Here is a 21,277-nt window from a genome sequence, read left to right on the forward strand (position 1 = left end):
CACTCTGTATTCTGTTTGCTAGTATCTTGTTGAGGATTTTTGCATCTCTGTTCATTAGGGAGATTGGTCTGTAGTTCTTTTTTTGAATTGGGTCTTTCCGTGGTTTTGGGATCAAAGTAACACTTGCTTCCAGGAATGAATTTGGAGGCCCTGTTTCCCTTTCAATTTACTTGATAAGTTTAAAGAGTAATGGCAATAGTTCTTCTTTAAATGTCTTGTAGAATTCAGCAGTGAAGCCAGCAGGACCTGGGCTTTTCTTTGTTGGCAAGATTTTTTATTACATTTTCAATTTCACTCATTGTAATTGGGGTGTTTAGAATTTCTATATCTTCTTCATTTAACTTTGGCAATTCACATGTATCTAGGAATCTGTCCATTTCTTCTGTGTTTTCCATTTTATTAGAGTACAGCTTCTCAAAGTAGGTATTGATGATTCGCTGAATTTCTCCTGGATTTGTTGCAGCTTCACCTTTTTCATTCTTAATTGCATGGATTTGAGTCTTTTCTTTCCTTTTTTTGATAAGGTTGGCTAAAGGTTTATCGATTTTATTTATTCTTTCAAAAAACCAACTCTTTGATTCATTGATTTTTTGTATCATTCTCTTAGTCTCCATTGCATTGGTTTCTGCTCAGATCTTTGTAATTTCCTTTCTTATACAAGCTTTGGGTTTGTTATGCTCTTCCTTTTCTAGGAGCTTGAGGTTCTACGTTAGGTTAACTGAGTTCTCTCTGTTTTCCTAATATGGGCATTCACTGCTATGAATTTCCCATGTAGAACTGCTTTTATTGTGTCCCACAGATTCCTGTATGTTGTACTGGCATGATCATTTACTTGTAGAAACTGTCTAATTTCTTCTTTAATTTCCTCTGTCACCCATTGGTTGTTCAGGAGGGTGTTGTTCAATTTCCATGTATTTGTGGGAGTTTTGCAGTTTCTTATCTTATTGATCTCCAGTTGTATTGCACTATGGTCTGACAATATACAGGGGATAGCTTTGATTCTTTTACATTTACTTAGATATGTCCTATGAGCTAGCATGTGATCTATTTTGGAGAATGACCCGTGTGCAGCTGAAAAGAATGTGTATTCTGATTTTGTGGGGTGGAACACTCTGTAAACATCTCTTAAGTCCATTTGTTCAGTACACTGGTTCAGTTCTAGAATTTCATTGTTAATTTTTTTTCTAGTTGATCTGTCTATTTGTGATAGAGGGGTGTTGAGGTCCCCCACTACAATTGTATTAGTGCTTATTTAGTTTTTCATGTCCATTAATATTTGTTTTGTATAGTTAGGGGCCTTCATATTTGGTGCATATATATTTAGGATTGTCATCTCTTTCTCTTGGATTGTTCCTTTCACAAGGATGTAGTGACCATCTTTGTCTCTCTTAATTAGTTTTGGTGTGAAATCTTCTTTGTCTGCAAATAGGATTGCTATGCCTCCTTTTTTCTGGGTTCCTGTCACATGGAGAACTGTTTTCCATCCTTTTACTTTCAGTCTATGGATTTCCTTTTGAGTTAGGTGTGTTTCTTACATACAGCATATTGCTGGGTTTTGCTTCCTAATCCATTCTGCCTCTTACAAAGTCCCCACCAGAGGGAGGCACCAGGCTCCAGGGTCAGGGAGAGAGGTGGAGGAGGAGATCAGAAGATGCCACACCAATGGCTTTGGGGGAGGAAAGGGGCCCTGAGCCAAAGGGGAGGCCACATCTAGAAGCCAGGAGAGACAGAGAAACCAGTTCTGTTTATTTTGCAGAACTGAGGATTGAACCTAGGACCCTCACACTGAGCTGCATCCCAGCCCCCTTTTACTTTTTGAGACAAGGCCTTGCTGGGTCGCCAAATTACCCAGGCTGGACTTGACTTGTGATCCTCCTGCCTCAGCCTCCCAGAGTGCTGGGGTTACAGACATGCACCTCCATGCCTGGCTGAGGCTGGTCTGACTTGTGGGAAGTGTGAGCAGAACTGCAAGCGTAGCTGGGGTGCAGATTTGGGGAGAAGCTGTGGCTACAGGAGGTCATAGGAGACAGCAGAAGGAAGCAGCTCCCTCAGCTGGTGCCCCTGCCCTGCCATGGAGACCTGGCTGCAAAGTCCCAGCCTCCACCCAGGGAGCCCAGGCAGGTGTAGGAGGGTTTGGAGTTCAGAGGCAGCACCAAGGCTGGGGACAGAGTTGGAGCTTGAATAAAACCCACATGCTGGATACTGCAGCAGCATCTTCACAGCATGAAGCCCTCTGTGTCCTTTACTCAACAGTTCCACAGTTGATTGTAGGCCACAGCCTAGGTTGGGGACTCAGTAGCAGTGAGAATCATTGCAGGTTGCTAAGCATGGAGGTGGCCCCTCAGGACTTGCAGATTCAAGAACAGATTCACCCAGCTGGATGGAAGAGGCCAGTCGAGGGCCTCAGTGGGTTCTAAATGAGGCCTGACAGTGACAGCAAGGGCTTTATTCTCTTCTTGGAGCATGGGAAGAGAGAAGGCCTGAGGTTTGAGACTCCCCTGTTAGGCACGTGTGGTTGTGAGAGTAAAAGAGCTAAGACAGGAAAGGAGGAGGTGGGAAGAGAACCTGACAGGAAGAAGCCCTGGAGGCAAGTAAGGTGGGTTTGTGGTTTGGATTTTCACCTGAGTAAGTAATAGCATGGAGCTGACCCATTTTATCTAGGCCATTTAATCCTAAGAAGCAGAGGTAAAGATGCATCCAGAACCTACCAGGACAGCACGGAAATGGCTCCAAGGGGAGGGAGTTCTGGCCATCCAGTGATTCCACTCCACATCCCACTGATCAGTTCTGCCTTTGGGAGAGCACAGCAGAGGGGAGGGAGCGACCTGGCCCGGATGTTGGAGCTGAATCACATGTCAAGCCTGCCATTGTATGCCGAGTGGCACGTTTTCTGAGCATGCACCTTAAGGTCAGAGTCTCGAGGTGAGGACAGCATGCCCACAGGGCACATGATGAAAGTACTGAGGGACAGGGCCTTGTGTGACCTCTTCCTGTTGGGAAGACTCCTCTCTGCTGTCTGATTCTGCCCCCTTGGCCCAGCTGCCTGTCTGCTTTGATTGGCAGATTTTCCATCCTGCACTGGCCAAGAACAGAGCAAGTCCAGTACTGAGGTCTTTACCCCTGGAGGTCAGCACCATGCTCTGAAACTTCAGCAAGATAAAATTCCAGGCCCAAGAGAGAGGTGTGGCTGAGGACAGCCATTCCCTTTTGTGAAGTCTTATGGTACAGGTCCTGATGCAGAGGGCGGCTCTGCTCACAAGTCAGCTCTGCACTGTGGCCGTGGGGAAGGACCAGGGTCACGCAGAACCTTCCTGCTCAAGATGCATCTCCCTCCCACACCATTCCCCAAGCTCGCTCTGCTTTCTTCCCACCACTGCCTCAGAGTCCACAGTGAATTCCAGTCTTTGGAAAATTGAGCGCAGGAAAAAATCTCTAAAATATAAAATTTAGCTGATTCAGTTACAATGAATTCTACCACATTTGGGGAGAATTTTGGTAACTGTTGAGCAACTCTGTCCCTGCCTCCGGTTAGGGAGCCAGGCCCATCACATGCAGCACCGTTTCCAGGCCTCGTTCCCAGCGCGTGCATCCTCGGGCTGGAAAGCATCCCGCACGCACATGGCTGTGGTTTATTTTCTGGCACCCATCCCTATATTCAGGAAGACAGATTTTTATTATGCAGCACAATTGCTGCTGCAGGGTGAACTTTGACACAAAGCAGTTGGATTCTTGACTGAATTGACTAAAATAAAAAAGGAGCAGAAAATAGACCTGTGATCAGCTTCAGGTCTTTGTGTTAAACACCGTCCCCATGAAGAAAAGCACTTGGATATGTAATTATAATAAATGATTGTCTCTAAAGAGAAAGCTTGCTCTTCTGAGCAAAAGCAGGTGTTGAAAGCCAGAACACACAAGTCCTGTGGAAGTTTCTGCCATTCTCTTCCCTGTCAACTAGATATATAGTCACTTGCCCCTAAGTATTTTAACCACTCAGGAATTTTCAAACATGTAAACGGAATTCCCTAGATTTTCCATTGGGCTGGTAGCAGTTGTTCTACGTGTGGAAGTTGAATGTCACTTTTGGACATATGAGCGTCCACACTTAGCTAATACCCAAAATGTGCCAGAGGGAAGGTTAGAATGTGCAAAGCTCAGCAAGTGACCAAGGTGCGTAACGCAGGCTGCCCAATCTGTGCCATCTCCTCAGCCTCCTGGGTCAAAGAGGTCTCAGGACTCAGCGCACTGTGGAGCTCGTTAGGGTGAGGACTCCTTCTCTCACTCGCTGGTGTTCTCACTCTGCGGAAGGACACCGCACACTGGGCTTTCCCTCCCCCCAAGGACAGTGTGTGTGTGGGTGGAACTAAAAACATCTTGCGGTATCAAGCCTCATGTATGTGCCAAAACTACCTGTGCAGCCACCGTACAAGGGCATAGATGAGGGAGGAGGCGCCTGAGGGTGGAGGAGACTCCTGGGAAGGGCCGGCTTAGGAAGCTTTGCAGGGCAGAAGACGCTGAGCTGACCTTGATGAGGCAGGGTCTTGACGGGGGTCAGTGGGAAACAGGTGTGAGGAGGATGGAAGGCATGAGGTGTGTTTGGGGACAATAAAGAAATAAGAGGCACTGGAGTCCTGTCTCATGTTGGAGTGGGGGATTCTGAAGAGAAGGGTGTAGGATATCTTGAAAAAGTAGGCTAATGCTACAATAAAGAACCAGTGCACCCCAGTAATGCAATAGAATTTATTTCTTGCTCATCTGACTGTTCATAGCAAGGCCCTGGGGGCTGCATTTCCATTAGGTGACCCAGGGAAGCAGGCTCTGTCTCCACTCCATTCAGCCAGCTCTCCATTCAGCAGCAGAAAAAGTGGGGTGTGTCAGTTGTGTGTGGGAAATTTCACAGATCGTGCTGTGAGCATGTTATACTATTCCCGTCTTCCTCCTATTGGTCAGAACTAAGTCACATAGCCATGCCCACCTGCAAAGCAATCTGGGAAATGCAGCATAGCTCTATTGAGGGAAACCAGGAAGCAGTGTGGCCAGCACAGAGTCTACACTGCACTGGCCTTTTAGCCCAACTGGATTGAACTTTATCCCGAGGCAGTGGTGAGTCTCTCTCAACCTCAGCAGAGTAGGGACAAGCTCATTGGTGGTGAAAGTGCCTCAGAGAGGTGTTTTTTGTGTCTTGTATTCAAGACCACACCTATATCACATACCCAATAGATCTTCAGCCATGCTTGACAGAATAATGGGATGGTGGGTGGGTGCCAGAAAGGAGTCTGGATACGTGGAGCCTTCCTTGAATCGAGGCAGGGAAGCCAATCAGCGCTGTTGTGACAGTCTGATAGTGCAGCTACATTGGAATTCATTCATTTTTAGAATCAGAAATGTTTCCTCCTGGTGTCTTAACTCCCTCAGTTTACCACAAAGGCACAGATTGTTGTTTAACCAAAGTCCCTGCTGAGCTGGACTCTGGAAGCAGGATGTGAGCTACAACTGTGCTCCTAGGAAGGGCTTGGACTTTCTCTGTAGGCATTCATGGGAATGCACCCTCGGGACTTGGGCTGTGCCACAGTTTTGCAACCCAAACAGAATAAAACTTGACCCGACCCATGAGCCAGAATGGAGTTCAAGTTACTCTAGCAGGCTCTTGGGAACACAGACTGTAGCTGTATTGTGTGTGCAGTTTGCTCTTTGCCCTCATGGTAAGGAAAATCACTGTTGTACACAATCTTTTGCCAGCTTTCCAAAGTGTTGGACAAGTTAAGTCTTTTGCAGTTATTCAGTGTGTTTAAATTTTAAAATATGCTTGGAAAACAGAGGCAGATCCAGGAGGAACCGAGACTGCCAAAAAAAGCATGCGCTCTGTGTGGCTGAGAGAGAACCCAGCTCACAGGCTGCCTTTTGTGGCCTGGGCCTGTGGGTCTGAGGAAGTCGTTTACAGAGGAATTTCTTTGAAATGGAAGCCAAGGTTGGTGGGCTTGTCCTGTCCTTCCTTTGGCTGGCGTGACTTTTGTGTCATGTGTAGCAGGGCTGACCTCGGGGTTGGTGTGGACCCAGTTACCAACCTCTGAAGTCTAGGACAGGCCCCTGCCTTTAAGATTATGCAGACTTGAGTGAGAAATCTCAGAGCAGCCCATGATTAGGGGGAAGATTTTTAAATGATTCTTCCTGATCTGGGAATAACATAAAAACAATAGAAGAGCTATTGGTATTTTCCTGTGTTCTCTATTGGTTTGGGGAAGAATCCAACTTTAAAGAGTCTTTAAAATAACAGAGACTTAACAAGGCATATCACCTGCTCTTTTTCATTCCTCTCCACCAAAAAGTAAACTGTAAGAGTGAAAGTGGCAAGAACAGGAAGGGGAAGCAGAAGTGGAGGGGACTGCGGGAGGCTGGGGAGGGAGGCCGTGCACCCCAAGGCCAAGGCCAGGTCCGATGTCCTGCAGAAAGAGCTGGTGATGGTATGGGGAAAGGCCCAGAGTGTTCTGCTTTAGAAATGCCTGAACGTGGCTGTGCTCTTTTAGCCCAGGGTCTTTCGAGCCTTGAGTTCTTCATTTTCCGCATCCCCTTGAGATATAAATTATCTACTCCAGACCACAGGGGCTGAAAGCCTACACTTCGGGTTCTAGCTCTAATCCCACAGATGCCAACCCACCAAAATTCCATTTTCCCAGAGATCTACTTACCATATTCAGTGATTTTCTAAAAGAACGACTTTATTCATAAAGTTCAAAGCAGTTCACACTTCAAGAAAGAGTTTTCATGACCCAGGTTGCAAGGGCAAATTGCTTAGGTGTGCATGGACTGGAAAGTACTTTCCTTTTGCCTTTCTGTCTGCGGCTGACCCAGTCAGCATTTCCAGCTCACTGAGGCTGAAGAGCAGGTGCCCTGGTGAGGAGGAAGAGGGGCATCTGCATGCGTCCTTCCAGAGAGGAGTGCGATGGGCAGAGGAGGACGGCACGAGGCTACGGAAGGGGCGAGGACCACAGGTTGTGGGCACGGAAAGGGGGAAGAACCAGAGCGAGAGTAGGGAAGACACTGGGGGGCTCCAGAATGCTCCCATAGGCCCCTGGGGCTCTGCCAGTTCTTCCCAAATCGACCATCAGGGACTGTGCTTGGCTCATGGAAACAGGAGTGTGCAGCTTGCTGAGGCCAGGGAGCGGGGCTTTCAGAGCTGCCATGTTCAGCAGGTTGGCCACTTCCGCCGGCTGGACGCCATTAGGCCATCCCAGGACACTTTCCAGCTGTGCAGAGGGGCCTTCCTGGAGGAGGCTGTCTGCAGGAGCAGCATGGAGATGGGACTAAGAGAGGAGGAGAAGCTCACGAAACACGCAGGGTTCCTCTGTGTGCCTGAGGTTGGGATGGAGGGAGGCGGGACCTGTGGGGAGGCCACTCAGCCTGGTTAGGTGACACTTCCCTGGTGCCAAGACCCGAAGTCTCAAATCCTAGGCAGAGGGAGCAGGTGGTTACCCCAGACCTACTCCAAAGCGAGTCTTGACAGGGACAGGACAAAGGCAGGCGGTGGCAGCCGAGGGGCAGTGATCCATCTGTGATCACTCTTGGGGGCTGTTTGTTTGCAGGATCTGCGCAGAAGGTCAGAAGCTGCTTGAGGGGATCGCAGTCACTCCAGGACCCCGAGGATACAGAGATTCCCAGGGTCCTAGGCAAGGGCCTAGGTCTGCTCCGGATGTCTCGGTTGTGCGGTCTGTAGCACTGACTTTTCTAAATGTGCCTTTTTTCTCTCTCTCTTTTCTTAGGGAGGCAGGACACAGTGCGTGAGAGAAGTGTGTCCCATTCTCTCTTGTCCCCAGCACCTTAGTCACACCCCCCCAGGACAGTGCTGCCCCAAATGTTTGGGTGAGTGACTATTTTCAGGTCAAAGAATAATGGCTTTCTTCCAGGAGTTTCCGGGACAGTGTGTATGTGCACTGCTCCCTGGGGTTCCGAGGGGGCCCTGGTTCCTGGCTCGCTAGACACCTGCTCCTCAAATTGTGGGAGCAGAAGGTGGGAACTGGGTGTGGCTTCTTCTCTTGTCTTCCCTTGATCTGGAATCGGGGCACCAGAGGACTCAGGACACTGCCCCTGGAGGTGAGCAGGACTGCAGACGTCTGTCATCGGCTTAGGGCTGTTAGTGGCTCGCTTGTCAGAGGTGTTAGAAGTGATGGCATGGAAGGGTGCAGCCTTGGGCTGCCTGTGGGGCACAGGGTGCAGGTGGATCCCACGCAGCAGAGGAGAGGCCTGGCAGGACACAGTGCATCCAGCAGGAGGAGAGCGTGGGCACTGTCTCTGAGCCCTGACTATACCAGGCCTGGAATGCACTGTGTGTGCCTTTTCTCATGCAGTCTGCTCAGGAAGCTGTGAAATACAGTTGCTGAAATAGAGCTTGTGCGTGCACAGAGGTGCGGCTATCAGTTTCACTGTGGCTGGGGGAGGGGTCCCCCCATCTCTGGGGGTCCCTGGGGGCGGATGTGGTCCTTAATCACTTTCTGCTCTGTGCTGTTTCGTGAAACCCTGTTTTGCCCCTTCAGAGACCCCTGCACCTTGAGTCTTTCCGCCCTGGGGAGCCTCACATCAGGCTCCCTCAGCAGATCTCCTGGAGGTTTGCAGCCAGGAGGGCGGTGTTCCACAGAGAAGCCCGGGCGGCGCTGTCCTCACCAGGGCTCAGTTACTCTGGCCTGGGCATCTCACTGCCCCTCTCTTTGGCTTCCAGCCTCTTGTCAGTCAGGGCTCAGGCTTCCCCTCCTGTGTCAGCTTCCCGTGTTCTGGGATTACAGGCATAGACCACCATACCCAGCTTCTACTGTGGTTTCATCTAACAGTGTTTGGTTTCCTGTTATAAGTATACAGGCGCACACACACACACTGTAAGTCAATATGAAATAATTAGAAGAACAAAGGAAAACTGTTTAGGCACACCTGCTTACAGATACTCCCATGTACATAGGCTTCACGGGTCACCCATGTGCATTTGTGGCCCTGGAGTGAGATGAGCCCATTTATTGCAGCAGAAATGTCCCTGCCATTGCTGTGGGGATGCAGTGCTCCCTTTTCCGGGCCAGCTGTCACAGAGGAAGGGGTGTGGACCTGGCCCCAAGTAGAAGCGGCTGCATTAGTGCTGTGGAGCTAATGCCATGGGCATGCTGAGTCGGCCTAGGAGCTTCCCCCTTGAGCAGTGGACATTGTGTTGAGTGCTGGTTCTACTGATCACTTGTGGTTTTTAGACAGACTGTGAAAGGAACGGTAAGTTTTGGGAAACTTTGAAAGGTGTAATTTGCCAAGTGAGGCCTTTTTGGTTCTGCTAAACCACAATGGAATGATGTGGAAACGACTTAACTCAGGCTGTCCTCCCTCAGACTCCCCCTTGAGGATTTTGTCTTAAATCGAGCCAGGGTGACTTTGGGATTAAGGTAAGTTCCTGTGTTCTTTAGTGGTAAAAAGAAATATATTCACTCAACAAAGACAGCAGGAAGGAAAGACACCAGGATACTGTCTAGGTGCTGAAATCTTAGTCTATCAGACTGTGGTAGTCTGGGCACTGATTTGCTTTTCCCCTTGACACAGGGATTCCTTCCTGTGACATAACCCTGCCTTCCCTCCCTTGCTTTGCTCGTTTCCAAAGGACAGTCCCATGAGAGATCAGCCCACACAGAGCAGCACCCAGCAGACTCCCAGGGAGACGAGGTCCCTAGGACCATGTGTGAATCGTGTCGGCACTAATGATGATGACGGTCACCACCTGCCATGCATTGGCAGTGTTGGTGAATGCCCCGCACTGTGCCTGGAGCTTTACAGCAATGATTTTAGGTAAAACTTACGGTCTAGAAGGGGTAAGTTGAGTCACTGGTCATGTCTGTTCAGGGGGTTAAAATGTTGAAGAGTCCTTTCAGTGATCAATTAATCTATCATTCAGTTGATAGATCAGTCTTATCATCTACCCATCGTCCATCCATCCACTCATCCAGCCAACTGTCCACCTATGCAAAATGTTGAATTCAGTATGATGACACAGGAACCGGAGAGGAAAGAGATGTTCTCTCTACAGGTGAAGGAGTTTTAGAGAGGAAATGCAGACCTCAGCCATGAAAAAGATGGGTTTGGGTTGGTAGAGAAGAAAGTTTCCATATAGAGCTTTGTACCTGTTTGTCTCCTGTCTTTTGCTAAAAAGGCTGTGAGGTGACTTACAAGATACCTGAAGCACATGTGGATAAAAGATAGGAAAATGACAAACCAAGTTATCACAGCTTTAAGGAAACTACTTAACTGAGGCAGAGCTGTTTTTACTACTTTCAGGACAGAAATCTATCTCAGATGGACTTTTAGAAGAATAATGTTTAAATTAATGAAAAGTGACTTCGCCCTCCTTTTTACAGTAAATATAAAAAGAGCTGCTTAGGGTTATCTCATGTACTATAATGTCTTAAAACTAAGATGGGACTTGGCAGTAGTGGTTATCATGGGATAGGCCAAATAAATCCAAGTGATTTGGGCTGCACACAGCTTTCTGTTACTTCAGAGTCATCCTAGAAGGGCTCCCTAGAGGGATAGAGGAATACATAGGGAATGGGTGAATTTGATATTTTATAGTCAATCCTCTTATTTAGTCTGTAAGTTCTCAGGAAGTTCAAGAGACTTGGAACTGAGGTGTTCATATAATACTTGGAGTGATTGAAAGGTATGCCGAACTCTTAAATTTAAAAAATTAATTGCAGTAGAGTGCACTTTACCATTACTCCCCTCAGAATCCTCCCCTTTCTTCACACTGACCCCATCATGTGTGCCACTTCCTGAAGCCGTCCTGGAAGTCCTCCTGTATGAATGTCTCCAGTGGGACTGTCATGGGTGCCTCGAGTTCGAAATATTTTCCTTTCATGGTCATTTTGAGTTTGGGGAAGAGCTAAAAGTTGCACCATGCCAGATCTGGTGCACGGGTGGATGAGGACACCCTATCATGTTTTTCTGAGCCCGCCTTTCTGTTGGACGGCACATAGCATTCATTGTAGTTTTGATCACACTTTGTGAAGGCGCTCATGAAACAGGACTTCCAGAACTGCTTCAGAAAGTGGCAAGAACAATGGGATAAGTGTGATCAAAGCAAGGGGGAGGATTTTGAGGGGGATTAATGACAGCGTATCTTTTACTGTAACAATTTTTAAAATTTACACATCATCCACCACATATTTTGAGCATACCACTCACCTGTGTTAGTGGAGATATTAACAGTCAGTATGCTAAATGTTCTCACTATCGAGGAGTCTTTGGTTATGCAGCTCAGTATTAGCGCTGCCAGTAGAAGTGCTGCTGTGGCACATTGCTCAGCTGATGCCATTTTACGAGTGAAGTTAGCGAGGTGCAGAGAAATCTCACCCAGGTCCTGGGAGGTCACGTGTGGGACCCACATTACACCTCACGGTCGCCTTTCGAGGACCAACAAGTTTCCTCTCCATGGCGAGAGCCAAACTAGTGACTTGGGTCTGTGTCTCTGCTGCAGTCTGGCCTGCAAGCGACTCTGGTAAGAAGATACTACTTTTTCTTGACTCTTTCTGATGGTATTTCCAAGCACGCTGATTCCAAGAAGAGCACTTAGTGTGTGTTTCTAAGTATTTTGAGAATTTCTCTGGGCTTACTGATAAACAGAGGTTGCTATTAATGTTTTTTTTCAAGAAGGAAAGAAGACTGTGGATGTAAATATGGTCAGTGGACATGAATCACTGGTTTTTTAACTTAGACTTTAATTAAACTAAGGCTCTGGAGATGGCTTGTGCTTCAGAGAGTAGAAACGAAACCTTAAGGAAAGGATGGCAGTGGATTTTGGATTTTGCTCTGTACGTGGGTTTTGCTTTCTTGGACATTCTGGTTGTTATAACAGGGGAAACTGAGATAACTCCACAGAGGTACCATGCCTGTGAAAGGTTGGACACTTGGCATGTGCAGTTGGAATCTGCCTTTGTGCCATGTGAGTTAGCTTCACCCTTTTTTTCCAGTACTGGGGATTGAACCTAGGGCTTTACACTGAGATATGTCCCAACCTATGTTGTTTATTTTGAGGCGCGGTCTCACTAGGTCACTAAGTGGGCTAGGCTGGCCTCAAACTTGGAATGCTCCTGCCTCGGCCGCTCAGAGTAGTAGCCTTTGTGTAATTTCCGTGTGAATCCATTCAGTGTGCTATAATGCAATAGCATCCCTGGGTAGCCTTTAGACAATAGAAGGGTGTTTCTTACAGTTCTGCAGGTGGGAAGTCCAAGACCACATTGCTCATAGATTCTGCATCTGGTGAAGGTCTGCTTTCTACCTCTCAGGTGGAGTCTTCTTGCTGTGACCTCACGTGGTGGGAGGAGCCAGGACTCTGTCTCTGGCTTCTTTTCCAAGAGCACCAACCCCATCCATCCGGGAAAGCCCCACCCTCGTGACCTAGCCTTCTCTCCAAGGCCCCACCTCCCAGGCTGCCTCCTTGGCGATCAGGTTTCAGCGTAGGAGGTCTATGGTAACACAGATGTCCAGACCATCGCAGAGGCCCCTTCATCAGCTCCTTTTCTCGGTCTAGTCCATGAGGTATCTTGGCTCCTCCTGTCTTCACCCAGCCTGCAGCCCTCTCCGCTCTGGGGTGGTTGACTTGTGTCTAAGATGCAGCTCCGGGATCCCGACCTCTAGAGTCTTCTGTGACTTCCTGTCCCCACACTTCCCATGTGGGTTTCTTTCCAGAACTCACCATGTTGTTGTGTTAAAAGGGCCTCTGTGGGCTTGTCTTCCCAGTGGGCAGTGAGCCCCGTGTGGGCCCTTGTGTCTAAGACATCATCATGATTTGTTGAGCCTACAAGTTCATGTGGAATCAAACTTTTAAGTAATGCCTCTCTAAGCTGATGATCCCTGGGGATCTCCTGGCAGGTCTGGCCCAGGGCTTGCTCTCTTCTTTTGGTACTGGGGATCGAACTCGAGACTTTGTGCTTGTGAAGCAGGCAGCAGAAGCACTGAGCTAAGTGCCTGGCTCCCAAGGCTCTCTCTTTGTGCACCAGATTTACCTGCTCTTGGGAGGTGGCTTAACATCCTGTGCTGCGATTGTGGATGACAAGATGGAACATCCGGCTTCTCTTTCTCTCTCACGCTGTGCTCTTGCTTCCCTCTAGGTCAGAGGAAAGTGTTTGACCTTCCTTTGGGGAGCTGCCTCTTTCACAGTGATGTTTATGACAACGGGTCCTCATTCCTCTATGACAGCTGTACAACATGCACCTGCAAGGTGAGATGGTGCAGAGGGGCTGTGGCACACATGCCAGCAAGAGGCTCGGGGTGTCAGGGTCAGCGGGCAGAGGTGATGGTGCTTATTTATCAGGCGCAGTCATCAGTGGTGCTACTCCACAGGTGAAGTCACACTCCAGGTCTCCAAGAAGTTCATGTGCAGCACCCACTTGATACTTGCGTCATCCTCTGGGGACCCACAAGGTGGCTCCTGGTGGGGAGAGCCACACTCTGAAAATTGTCCTGAGGATTCGCCAAGCCAGACACGGACCCATGGCCATGCTCCCTGGCTCCAGTACCCAGTGCGATTTCTCAGGCACACTGAGAACTTACACTGGCTTTAATCACATTCAGTGGAAAAGACAGGAAAAGACAGGCATGGATGTATGGTTCTTCATAAGGTGGTTTGGGAAGAGAGTCTTTTTGCGTTGCTCACTGTCCCATGTCTTTCTGGAGCAATGGTTTGCTTTTCTCCAAAAGCTGCTGGCAGTCTGATTCCTGGTAGAAAGAATTCCACAGCTCTGGGGCTTTAGAGGAACATGCATCCCACATGCACAGACGTCCTTACGCCATGAATTATATGTGAGACCAGGAGGAGAAGCATTGACCATGGTGGGCTTTGGGATCTTTGTTAGTGAGTTAGCTCAAATGTCTGGGTGACCCAAGTTAGAATAACTTATTTGGGTGGTGATGGCTGTTGCTGATTTGATTTTGGTAGCTAAAGGGCTAGAGAGGGAGACAAGAAGCACACAGATACAAAGATGGACCAGGAGCCCCACAGTGATGGGCGCGTTATTCCAGAGCTAGCAAGTGCCTGTTGCTCAAACTAGAAATCCAGACATGGAGTTTGAGAAAGGAGTATGTTCTTGCAATTTATGAATTGATTTTTAATAATTTCTCTATTCCATGTACTTTACACTTGAAATGTGCCGTAAACCTGAGAGCTGCTAGGCAGAATAGCACCAAACATCTTAAGTAACAGAGCTGACCCCATCGCTCCCTGGAGGCTACATGGCCTGGGCAAGGTTACGTCTTTCACAGCAGAGCTCTAGAGCTCAGGCTCAGTCTTGGAACTGCTTACTCAGCCCCTCTGCAGACACAGCACACACATGGGCAGTGTCACCCGGGGCAATGTGTTAGCTCGTAACTGGTGCTCTTTGGTCAGAGATGTCTGGCTTTCCATGAAACCCCCAAAGGTGGCATAAAGCCAAGGCAGAGACCCAAGAGAGCTCTGCAAGGGAAGAGTGTGGCCGAGGAAAGGTGAGGAAGAAGGAAACATGGTCTGCAGTGAGGGCTTCCTTGCCACTTGCTGGCTGGGGTGGTCCGGTCTCTTGAGCATGGAGTTGTAAATCACTGGAAGGTGAGGAACATGTGCCTGCTGTCCCCAGGCATTAGAATGCCCCACAGTCTACTCCAGATGCTAAACAAGAAACAGATTATTCTTTTTGAAAAGAATAAAAATTTTTATTGCAAAACATTAAAATATAGCATCTATAAGTGTTAGAGAAGTGGCATGTGGGTTGTTGAAGGAAGGCCAGGTAGGATATCTGGTCTACCTGGGGAAAGTCATCTTTAATTTCCCATTTACCTTTCGGTCCCAGGACTCCACCGTGGTGTGTAAGAAGATGTGCTCCCAGCCCGGCAGCTGTGACAGAGGCAAGGAGGCCTGTTGTGAGCAGTGCCTACTGCAAGTGCCCCCTGAAGATGTCAGCGTGTGCAAGTTTGGCAACAAGATTTTCCAGGTATGGCACAGGCCCTGCTCACGGGCACTGTTGCCCTGTGCTGACTGTTAAAAGGCTCTGGGTAATGCAGGTTGGAATGCTCCACAGTCTGTATGCACGTGTACACACGCATGTATCTAATGTGTTCATGACCTTGTGGTACTACATACACACTCATCTATATTTAGAATCAAATAAAAGCACATGGGGCAGAGAAGCAATCATTTGAAAAGCATTTTCCTTTGGCATCATTGCTGGTAGAATATCCAGACCTGCCCTGCACTGTTGCCCTTCCAGAGGGTGGTGCGGTTCTGGGTGCCCACTGCCAGGGGTGTCTCATTCAGGTGCGGCTGCTCAGGGCCCCTTGCTGAGATGACCCCCACCCCAAGGTCCTGATGGGTCTCAGTGTGCTGCTTTTAGACGCTTTTCACAAAGTCCCTTTCCAAGAGGAATTTTCTCCTCCGGAAGGTGCTCAAGTGAGGGCCATCCTGGTGTGCGTGGCCAGCACAGTGGTCCACAGAAGTGAGAGGCTGCTGTCGAGGCTGAAGAGACAGGGTCTGCGGGCATCTGGCCACTGCAGGTGTGATTCTCTATTTCCCAGTGGTCACAGTGGGAAGCTGTGCAGTGACCAGATGCAGGTCACTGCTTCGTTCTAGGATCCTCTCATCTCCCCTCCAGTCTGTTTCCTCAAGGACGGAGGGAATCACTCTTTAGTCAAAGATGTCACTTCATGACACCCTCGGGAATTCAGACCTCGGCACCAGCTCAGCTGTGGAAGCTCCTTGGGCTGGACTGCCTGGCCCCCAGCAGAGCTGGAAGAGAGGCCTTGGTTCTTAGGGACTCTGAGACACCGTGACGCATTCTGGCCAACAGACGGAACCCGGTGAATCCCTTTAAAAATGCTCCCTCACTCTGAATACACTCATCCCCTGATCCTTACCCCTTCCTGAAGCAGTCCTGCAAGTCCTCTTTCCTGTCTCTCCTTCCACTGCTGTGGCTGCCTCAAGGTACTGAATCCATGCAGAACACTGAGCTTTTGAGGCCATTTTTATTTGGGAAGAACCTGAAGTGGAAAGGTGTCAGATGCAGTGAATGAGCGGATGAGGGCAACCACGTTCTCAGAGCCTGCCTTTCCAGTGGACGGCACTGGGCAGCAGCACTCGCTGTATTTGTGTGTATTTTCTGTCACTGCTCCTAAAGACGCTCGGGCAAGAGGACTTCCAGAGCTGCTTCGGAAACTGGCAGGAATGATAGGATAAGTGTGTTGGAATTGAGGGGATTTTGAGGGGAGTTCATGGCAATGTGTTATTTACTGTCATCAATTTTTAAAATTTAACCCTAAACCGTACTTCACAATAACACCTCATATCGATGACAGCCCAGAGACACTGCATCTAAGGAGGGCGTCCCCGACTCGGGCAGACATGCAGTGCAGACAGAGCGGTCCCACCTGCTGGCCCAGCTCCACAGAACCCTGTGCTCTGTCCCACAGGAGGGCGAGGCGTGGTCCTTGGCCAACTGCACCATCTGTGCCTGTGTGGCCGGCAGGATGCAGTGTCGCCGGAAGCAGTGTGCGCCTGTCAGCAGCTGCCCACAGGTAGGTCTTCACCTCGGCCCCTTGGGACCTCCGTGTGAGCGTGGTCGCCGCCACCTTCCCGGCGCAGAGTCCAGGACCGACCATGCCTTCCCGTCCTGGCAGCTGTCGGGAGGGAGTGTGAGGCCCTGCAGGGCTTCCTCCGCCCGCCTGATCACTCCGGGCCAGCGGTTGCCCCAGCTCCCAGTTCCTGTTATCAGACCTCTCCAACTCTGCTTAGGTCTGTGCCCTGCTTGCTTTTGCTGCATTTTCTGTTTAACATCCCAACTGCCTCGCCTCTTCCTCCCTCCCCTCCCCTCTCACATCACAGCTCTCTTCTCATTGACAGAGCTATGTGTGGCTGCTCACTAGCAAATTCCCTGGGAAGTTTCTCCCGCCCAGCAGCAGCCCAGGCCCAGTGCTCAAGTGCTCCGTCCACCCCGCCCAGGTGGAAAAGGGGCTCTTATGGAAATATCTCCCTTCAAAACCCATAGTCCAGTCCGCCGAATAAAGCACCTGTTATCTTCTAAAGCAAGAGCTTCCTTGACTTCACCTCGGCAACCTGAAACCGTTCACAGTTTCACGTGTTCTGGGAAAATGTCAACCCATCCACTGCCTTCTTCCAGTGAATGTGAGCGCCATATCCATATACTCAGGACTTGTCCTCCCTTCTCTGTGATAGACAGCTCTTCAGTTCATTCCCATCTGGTATTATGAGAAACAGAAAGTTGCTGTTTTTACCTGAGTGCCAAAGGAAACACAAAAAGCAATAGCTGTTGCCACTGCGCAGCTGAATACGGGGGGGAGAGAAGAAGGAAAGAACCCTAGTCTTGCTCCAAAGCCTCAGAGAGAAAGCTGAAAACCTCCTAGAAAAGAGAGAGGAGGTGCAGTAGGCAGCCGTGCATGGGCTGCATGTGAGTAGCCACTGGGAAGAGAGATTTGCATCACTCCCAGTGCTCGCACCCTCGGTGTTGATGAGTCTGGCACGTGAGGAATCGGGCTTCCTCCTCCTGAAGACAGACCGGGCTGTGCTGGCCCAGGGCTCAGGCCTCTCACCTCCCACCTGGTGGGGCCTCGGCTCTGCGGTTTTCACTGTCCTCTGGCTGTGGGAGGGCAGTGCTCTGCGTGTCTGAGCATCTCATTAGCTGTCCTTGTTCCTGGGCCACTCTGGGCTCCTGCCGAGCCCCTTCCAGCCCCTCCCTCTGCACCCTGGCAGGCTGTAGCCACAGGGACCCCCTTTCTGCTCCTGCGCATCTTTCCAGTGGGTCCTCCCCTTCCCAGCTCCGTGTCAGGGGCTGACGGAAGGCTGTGGACATGGCTCAGCCTCCCATAGGAATGCTTTGCAAACGCCTCTCCTCCCAGCATCACCGGGGGGAAGTGCAAAGACAAGATGGCACAGGAGCTTGGGTCTCCCACTCTGCCCTCCTCTCCAGAGGTCCGCGTGTCTCACTGCAGAGGATTTAGTGTGGGCACACAGGGGCCTGGCTGTGCGCAGGGCTAGGAGGGTGCCAGCGGGACACTGTCCTGGCGGGGCCGCCGGTGTGTGCTGAGAGTCCTCTGTGGTTCCAGGACTGATCCACTGGCCTTGGAGGCCTCCTGAGTGGGTGCTGTGAGCGCCCTTCTTACAGCGGGGCTGGGGGCGTGCAGACTTCAAGGCCAGGTCCCCGGATGGGGCTCTCAGCATCACAGCTTGCTCTCGCTTTGTTTCCCACCTGAGTTTGTGGCGTGACCTGCGCCCCCTTCTTCCCCAAGGAGGGCGATGTCACTTTCTGCCTTGATGCAGAGCAGGGCATTGGGCCACATCGTCAGGACTCGGCGTTGAACCTCTGCTCCTTGGGGACACAGAGCCTCACTCTGTCCTCCTGGGGCTGAGCTGGCTCACTGGCTTTGTCCAGGACAGAGTCAAGGGCTCCACCCAGACAGGCAGAGAGCAGAGCCGCAGGCAGTGAGAAGGCCTTGAGGTGGCCCGAGCCATGGTGTGGCAGCATGGGGCTGAGTCTCATTTGGAGTGGCCGTGGCCTCTGGTTTGGCCCAGCTGATGCAAGAAAACACAATGGGACCCAGTTCTGGTCCTGTACTACTTGACCAGCCCTTTAAAAGTCAATATGATTGCTTATTTTTAAATACCCACACCTGTTCTTGATGCACCTGGACTCAGGGCACGAGCAGTGTATGACCTGTGTCCTTGTCACAAGTCGTGGGCAACCTCTGGTGGCCCTGTCCCCTTCATGCCTGCAAGCAGCACGAAGCTCCTGCATCCTGCTGTTGTGGTGTTTAAATGAGATGCAGTGTGAGGAATGTGTAGTGCAGGGCAGAGACTCCATCGGTGTTAAGTTCTCTCAGGATAAAGGACCATGGAGGGTAGAGCGCTATACTGGAAAGCACACAGGCTCACGGGTGACAAAACCAGTTTAATTCTGGGTTCCACCTCTCATTATGACACCAGTTTATGGTCTGTGGGAAGGGGAATGCTCTGCTCGTAAGGTTCTCGTGCCTCTTACTAAGAAGGGCTGCAGTAATCACTACTATCCATTGGCCCTTCATACAGTCACCTCCTCACACCTTCCCACTAGCCCGACGTCAGGTGACACATGCGGTGTCCACAGGAAGTCTGTGACACAGCAAGGGCCTCTAAATGTGAATCTCCTTCCACGTTTCTTTCCCTGGGGTTAACCACTGAGTCCCAGGTGAGACGGAGCCATCCTCTGGCCCTAGAACGTACTTGCTTTTCTAAATGTCATGCAGTAAAAACATGAAAAGACGCACAGCGAGGGAAAATTGCAGTGAAATTCCATAAAAGGAATGGAAATCAGTTAGCGTTCCCCAGGGCTTGGCCCCATGGCACTGAGCGCCTCCCCGTGACTGGACAGGGTAAAATACCCCTTTCTGTGAGAGGGCTCCAAGCCAACCCCGCACACCGTGTCCACAGGATGCAGGAGCCCTGAGCCTGGACTGTGGCTCACTGCCGGCTCCTCCACAGACAGGAGGAGGAAGGCCCTGCCAGGCAGGCCAGAGTGCCCCCATGTCTGTGCCCCGCACACTGGTGGGGCCTCTCCATCTTTCTCCACGGCCCTGAGATGCCTGACTCCAAGTCCTGTAGCCTCATGTTTCTCCGAGGATAAAACAGGAAGCCCAGGAATGGCAGCCCGGCCTCAGAACCCACTCCCTGAATCCTCACCTTACCGTCAGACACAGCTTGGCCTCATTTCCTTGGTTTATCTGGGGTTAAATGTGAAAAAAGAGCTTTGTCTTCAGCAGACCCTGCCGTTAGCATTAACTCTGTATTTGTTTTTCTCCTGATTAGGGTAAAATTCTCAACAGAAAAGGATGCTGCCCGATTTGCACTGAAAGTAAGTTCATTGCTTCAAAAATGTGCTGTTGCTATTTGTCTGGCATTTTATGATGCAGGGAGGAAAGTACTGGTGTCATTTTCTGCACACTGTAATTCTGCAGGCACAGCACGGGCCTCCCACCTTCCTACAGGGGCGTGGTCAGCTGGAACCCTCTCACAGAAGCGCCTCTAGACAAACTGGGTTTTCCATCAGAACTTGTTGCTGTGAGAGTCAGGAAGAGAAATGATCTGATGAGGCTTTAAAAGGGCCTGGGTAACGGAATGCGCATTTTAATTGCTAATAGCATCTGCAGTCAGGGTGACTAAGATAGTGACATCCAGAGCAAACATCCACGCTCTAGGAGGAGTTCGCCATCCCTCAGGGTGAACTACACCGCTGAGCTTCCTCCCTGGGCCGACCCACTCTCCTCTGTGCAGGGCACCCCAGCGTGGCTGTGGTCAGAGGCCAGAGGGCACTGGCTCACAGGGCATCTCGGTCCTCCGACTTTTAGCTGAGCTGCAGGTTCCTTCTGCACGCGGCCTGTTCTAGAAGCCGCTGAAAGTGAACAACTGCTCTAGGCCAGACATGGCGCTGGTTTCAGACCAGCTGCATGTAAGCATATCTGCAAATTACAACCTCAGCCTCCTCAGATGCATGTGGTTCTGAGGTAGCTTTCTGAAGTGTTTCATCCGAAGAGGGGCATTGGTAATGCTATGTCAGATAGTTCTGTGTAGGACTGGGATGAACAAAGCCAGGGAGCCAGTTAGGAAGTATCTCAGGAGCCATCCGGCTGTGAGGAGTGACCCAGCGTTCCTGGGGCTGGCTTGTCCCTTCCCCATGTCTGGCATCAGAGTGTCTGTTGCCGAGAGCAATCTCAGGGTCTTGTCTTGTTTTGCTTTTTGAATTGCTATGATTTTGGGCAGTAATATGGAGGGCCAGTTTATATACCTGTAAAACATATAATAATATATGTATGTATCGCTATCACCTATTTTATGGCTACCATAAATTGACTATTTTAGAGACAGAGCCATGAAACAATTATACACTGGATAAAAGTGCTGGTTGAATTGACAAAAATAAATTATAGACTTAATAAAAAGGTTTTTCTTTGAAGATAATGAAGTACATAAAATAACTTGAAGGAGGCCCTGAAGTATGATTTAGTAGAGTTCAGGAACTAATGAAGGAAGAAGAATCTGCTGTGAGTTACACACCAGTTGATTTAAAGTAATGTGCACAAACTATAACCTTTATTTGTCCTTCCAGAGGCTCTCTGAAGAAGCTTTTTAAAAATAAATACTGGGAATTAAACCCAGCCAGTGGTGGCAAACCTACGGCACGCGTGCCGCAGCAGGCTGCTTGTTATCATCGAAAGCTCTAAAAGGTTCGCCATTACTAAACCCAGTGCTTTTTCCCTGAGC

The 21,277-nt window shown here is 49.8% G+C and overlaps 1 protein-coding gene across 9 annotated transcripts in view; it reads left to right on the forward strand.

Annotated features, from left to right (window-relative positions):
* The window catches only part of LOC147828384 (BMP-binding endothelial regulator protein-like), a 211,840-nt gene that overhangs the window by 129,172 nt on the left and 61,391 nt on the right, over positions 1-21,277 (forward strand). For all 9 annotated transcript variants that reach the window (XM_087210127.1, XM_087210125.1, XM_087210126.1 and 6 more), the window contains 5 exons: positions 7,755-7,854; positions 13,119-13,228; positions 14,829-14,969; positions 16,441-16,545; positions 19,826-19,871. In XM_087210127.1, the coding sequence (XP_087066253.1) occupies positions 7,755-7,854; positions 13,119-13,228; positions 14,829-14,969; positions 16,441-16,545; positions 19,826-19,871 (502 nt within the window). The remainder of the gene's footprint in view (positions 1-7,754; positions 7,855-13,118; positions 13,229-14,828; positions 14,970-16,440; positions 16,546-19,825; positions 19,872-21,277) is intronic.

Source organism: Heterocephalus glaber, unplaced genomic scaffold (assembly GCF_053883595.1).
Source record: "Heterocephalus glaber isolate CG9 unplaced genomic scaffold, H.glaber_assembly_v1.0 deba00001111, whole genome shotgun sequence".
Classification (NCBI taxonomy): Eukaryota; Metazoa; Chordata; class Mammalia; order Rodentia; family Bathyergidae; genus Heterocephalus; species Heterocephalus glaber.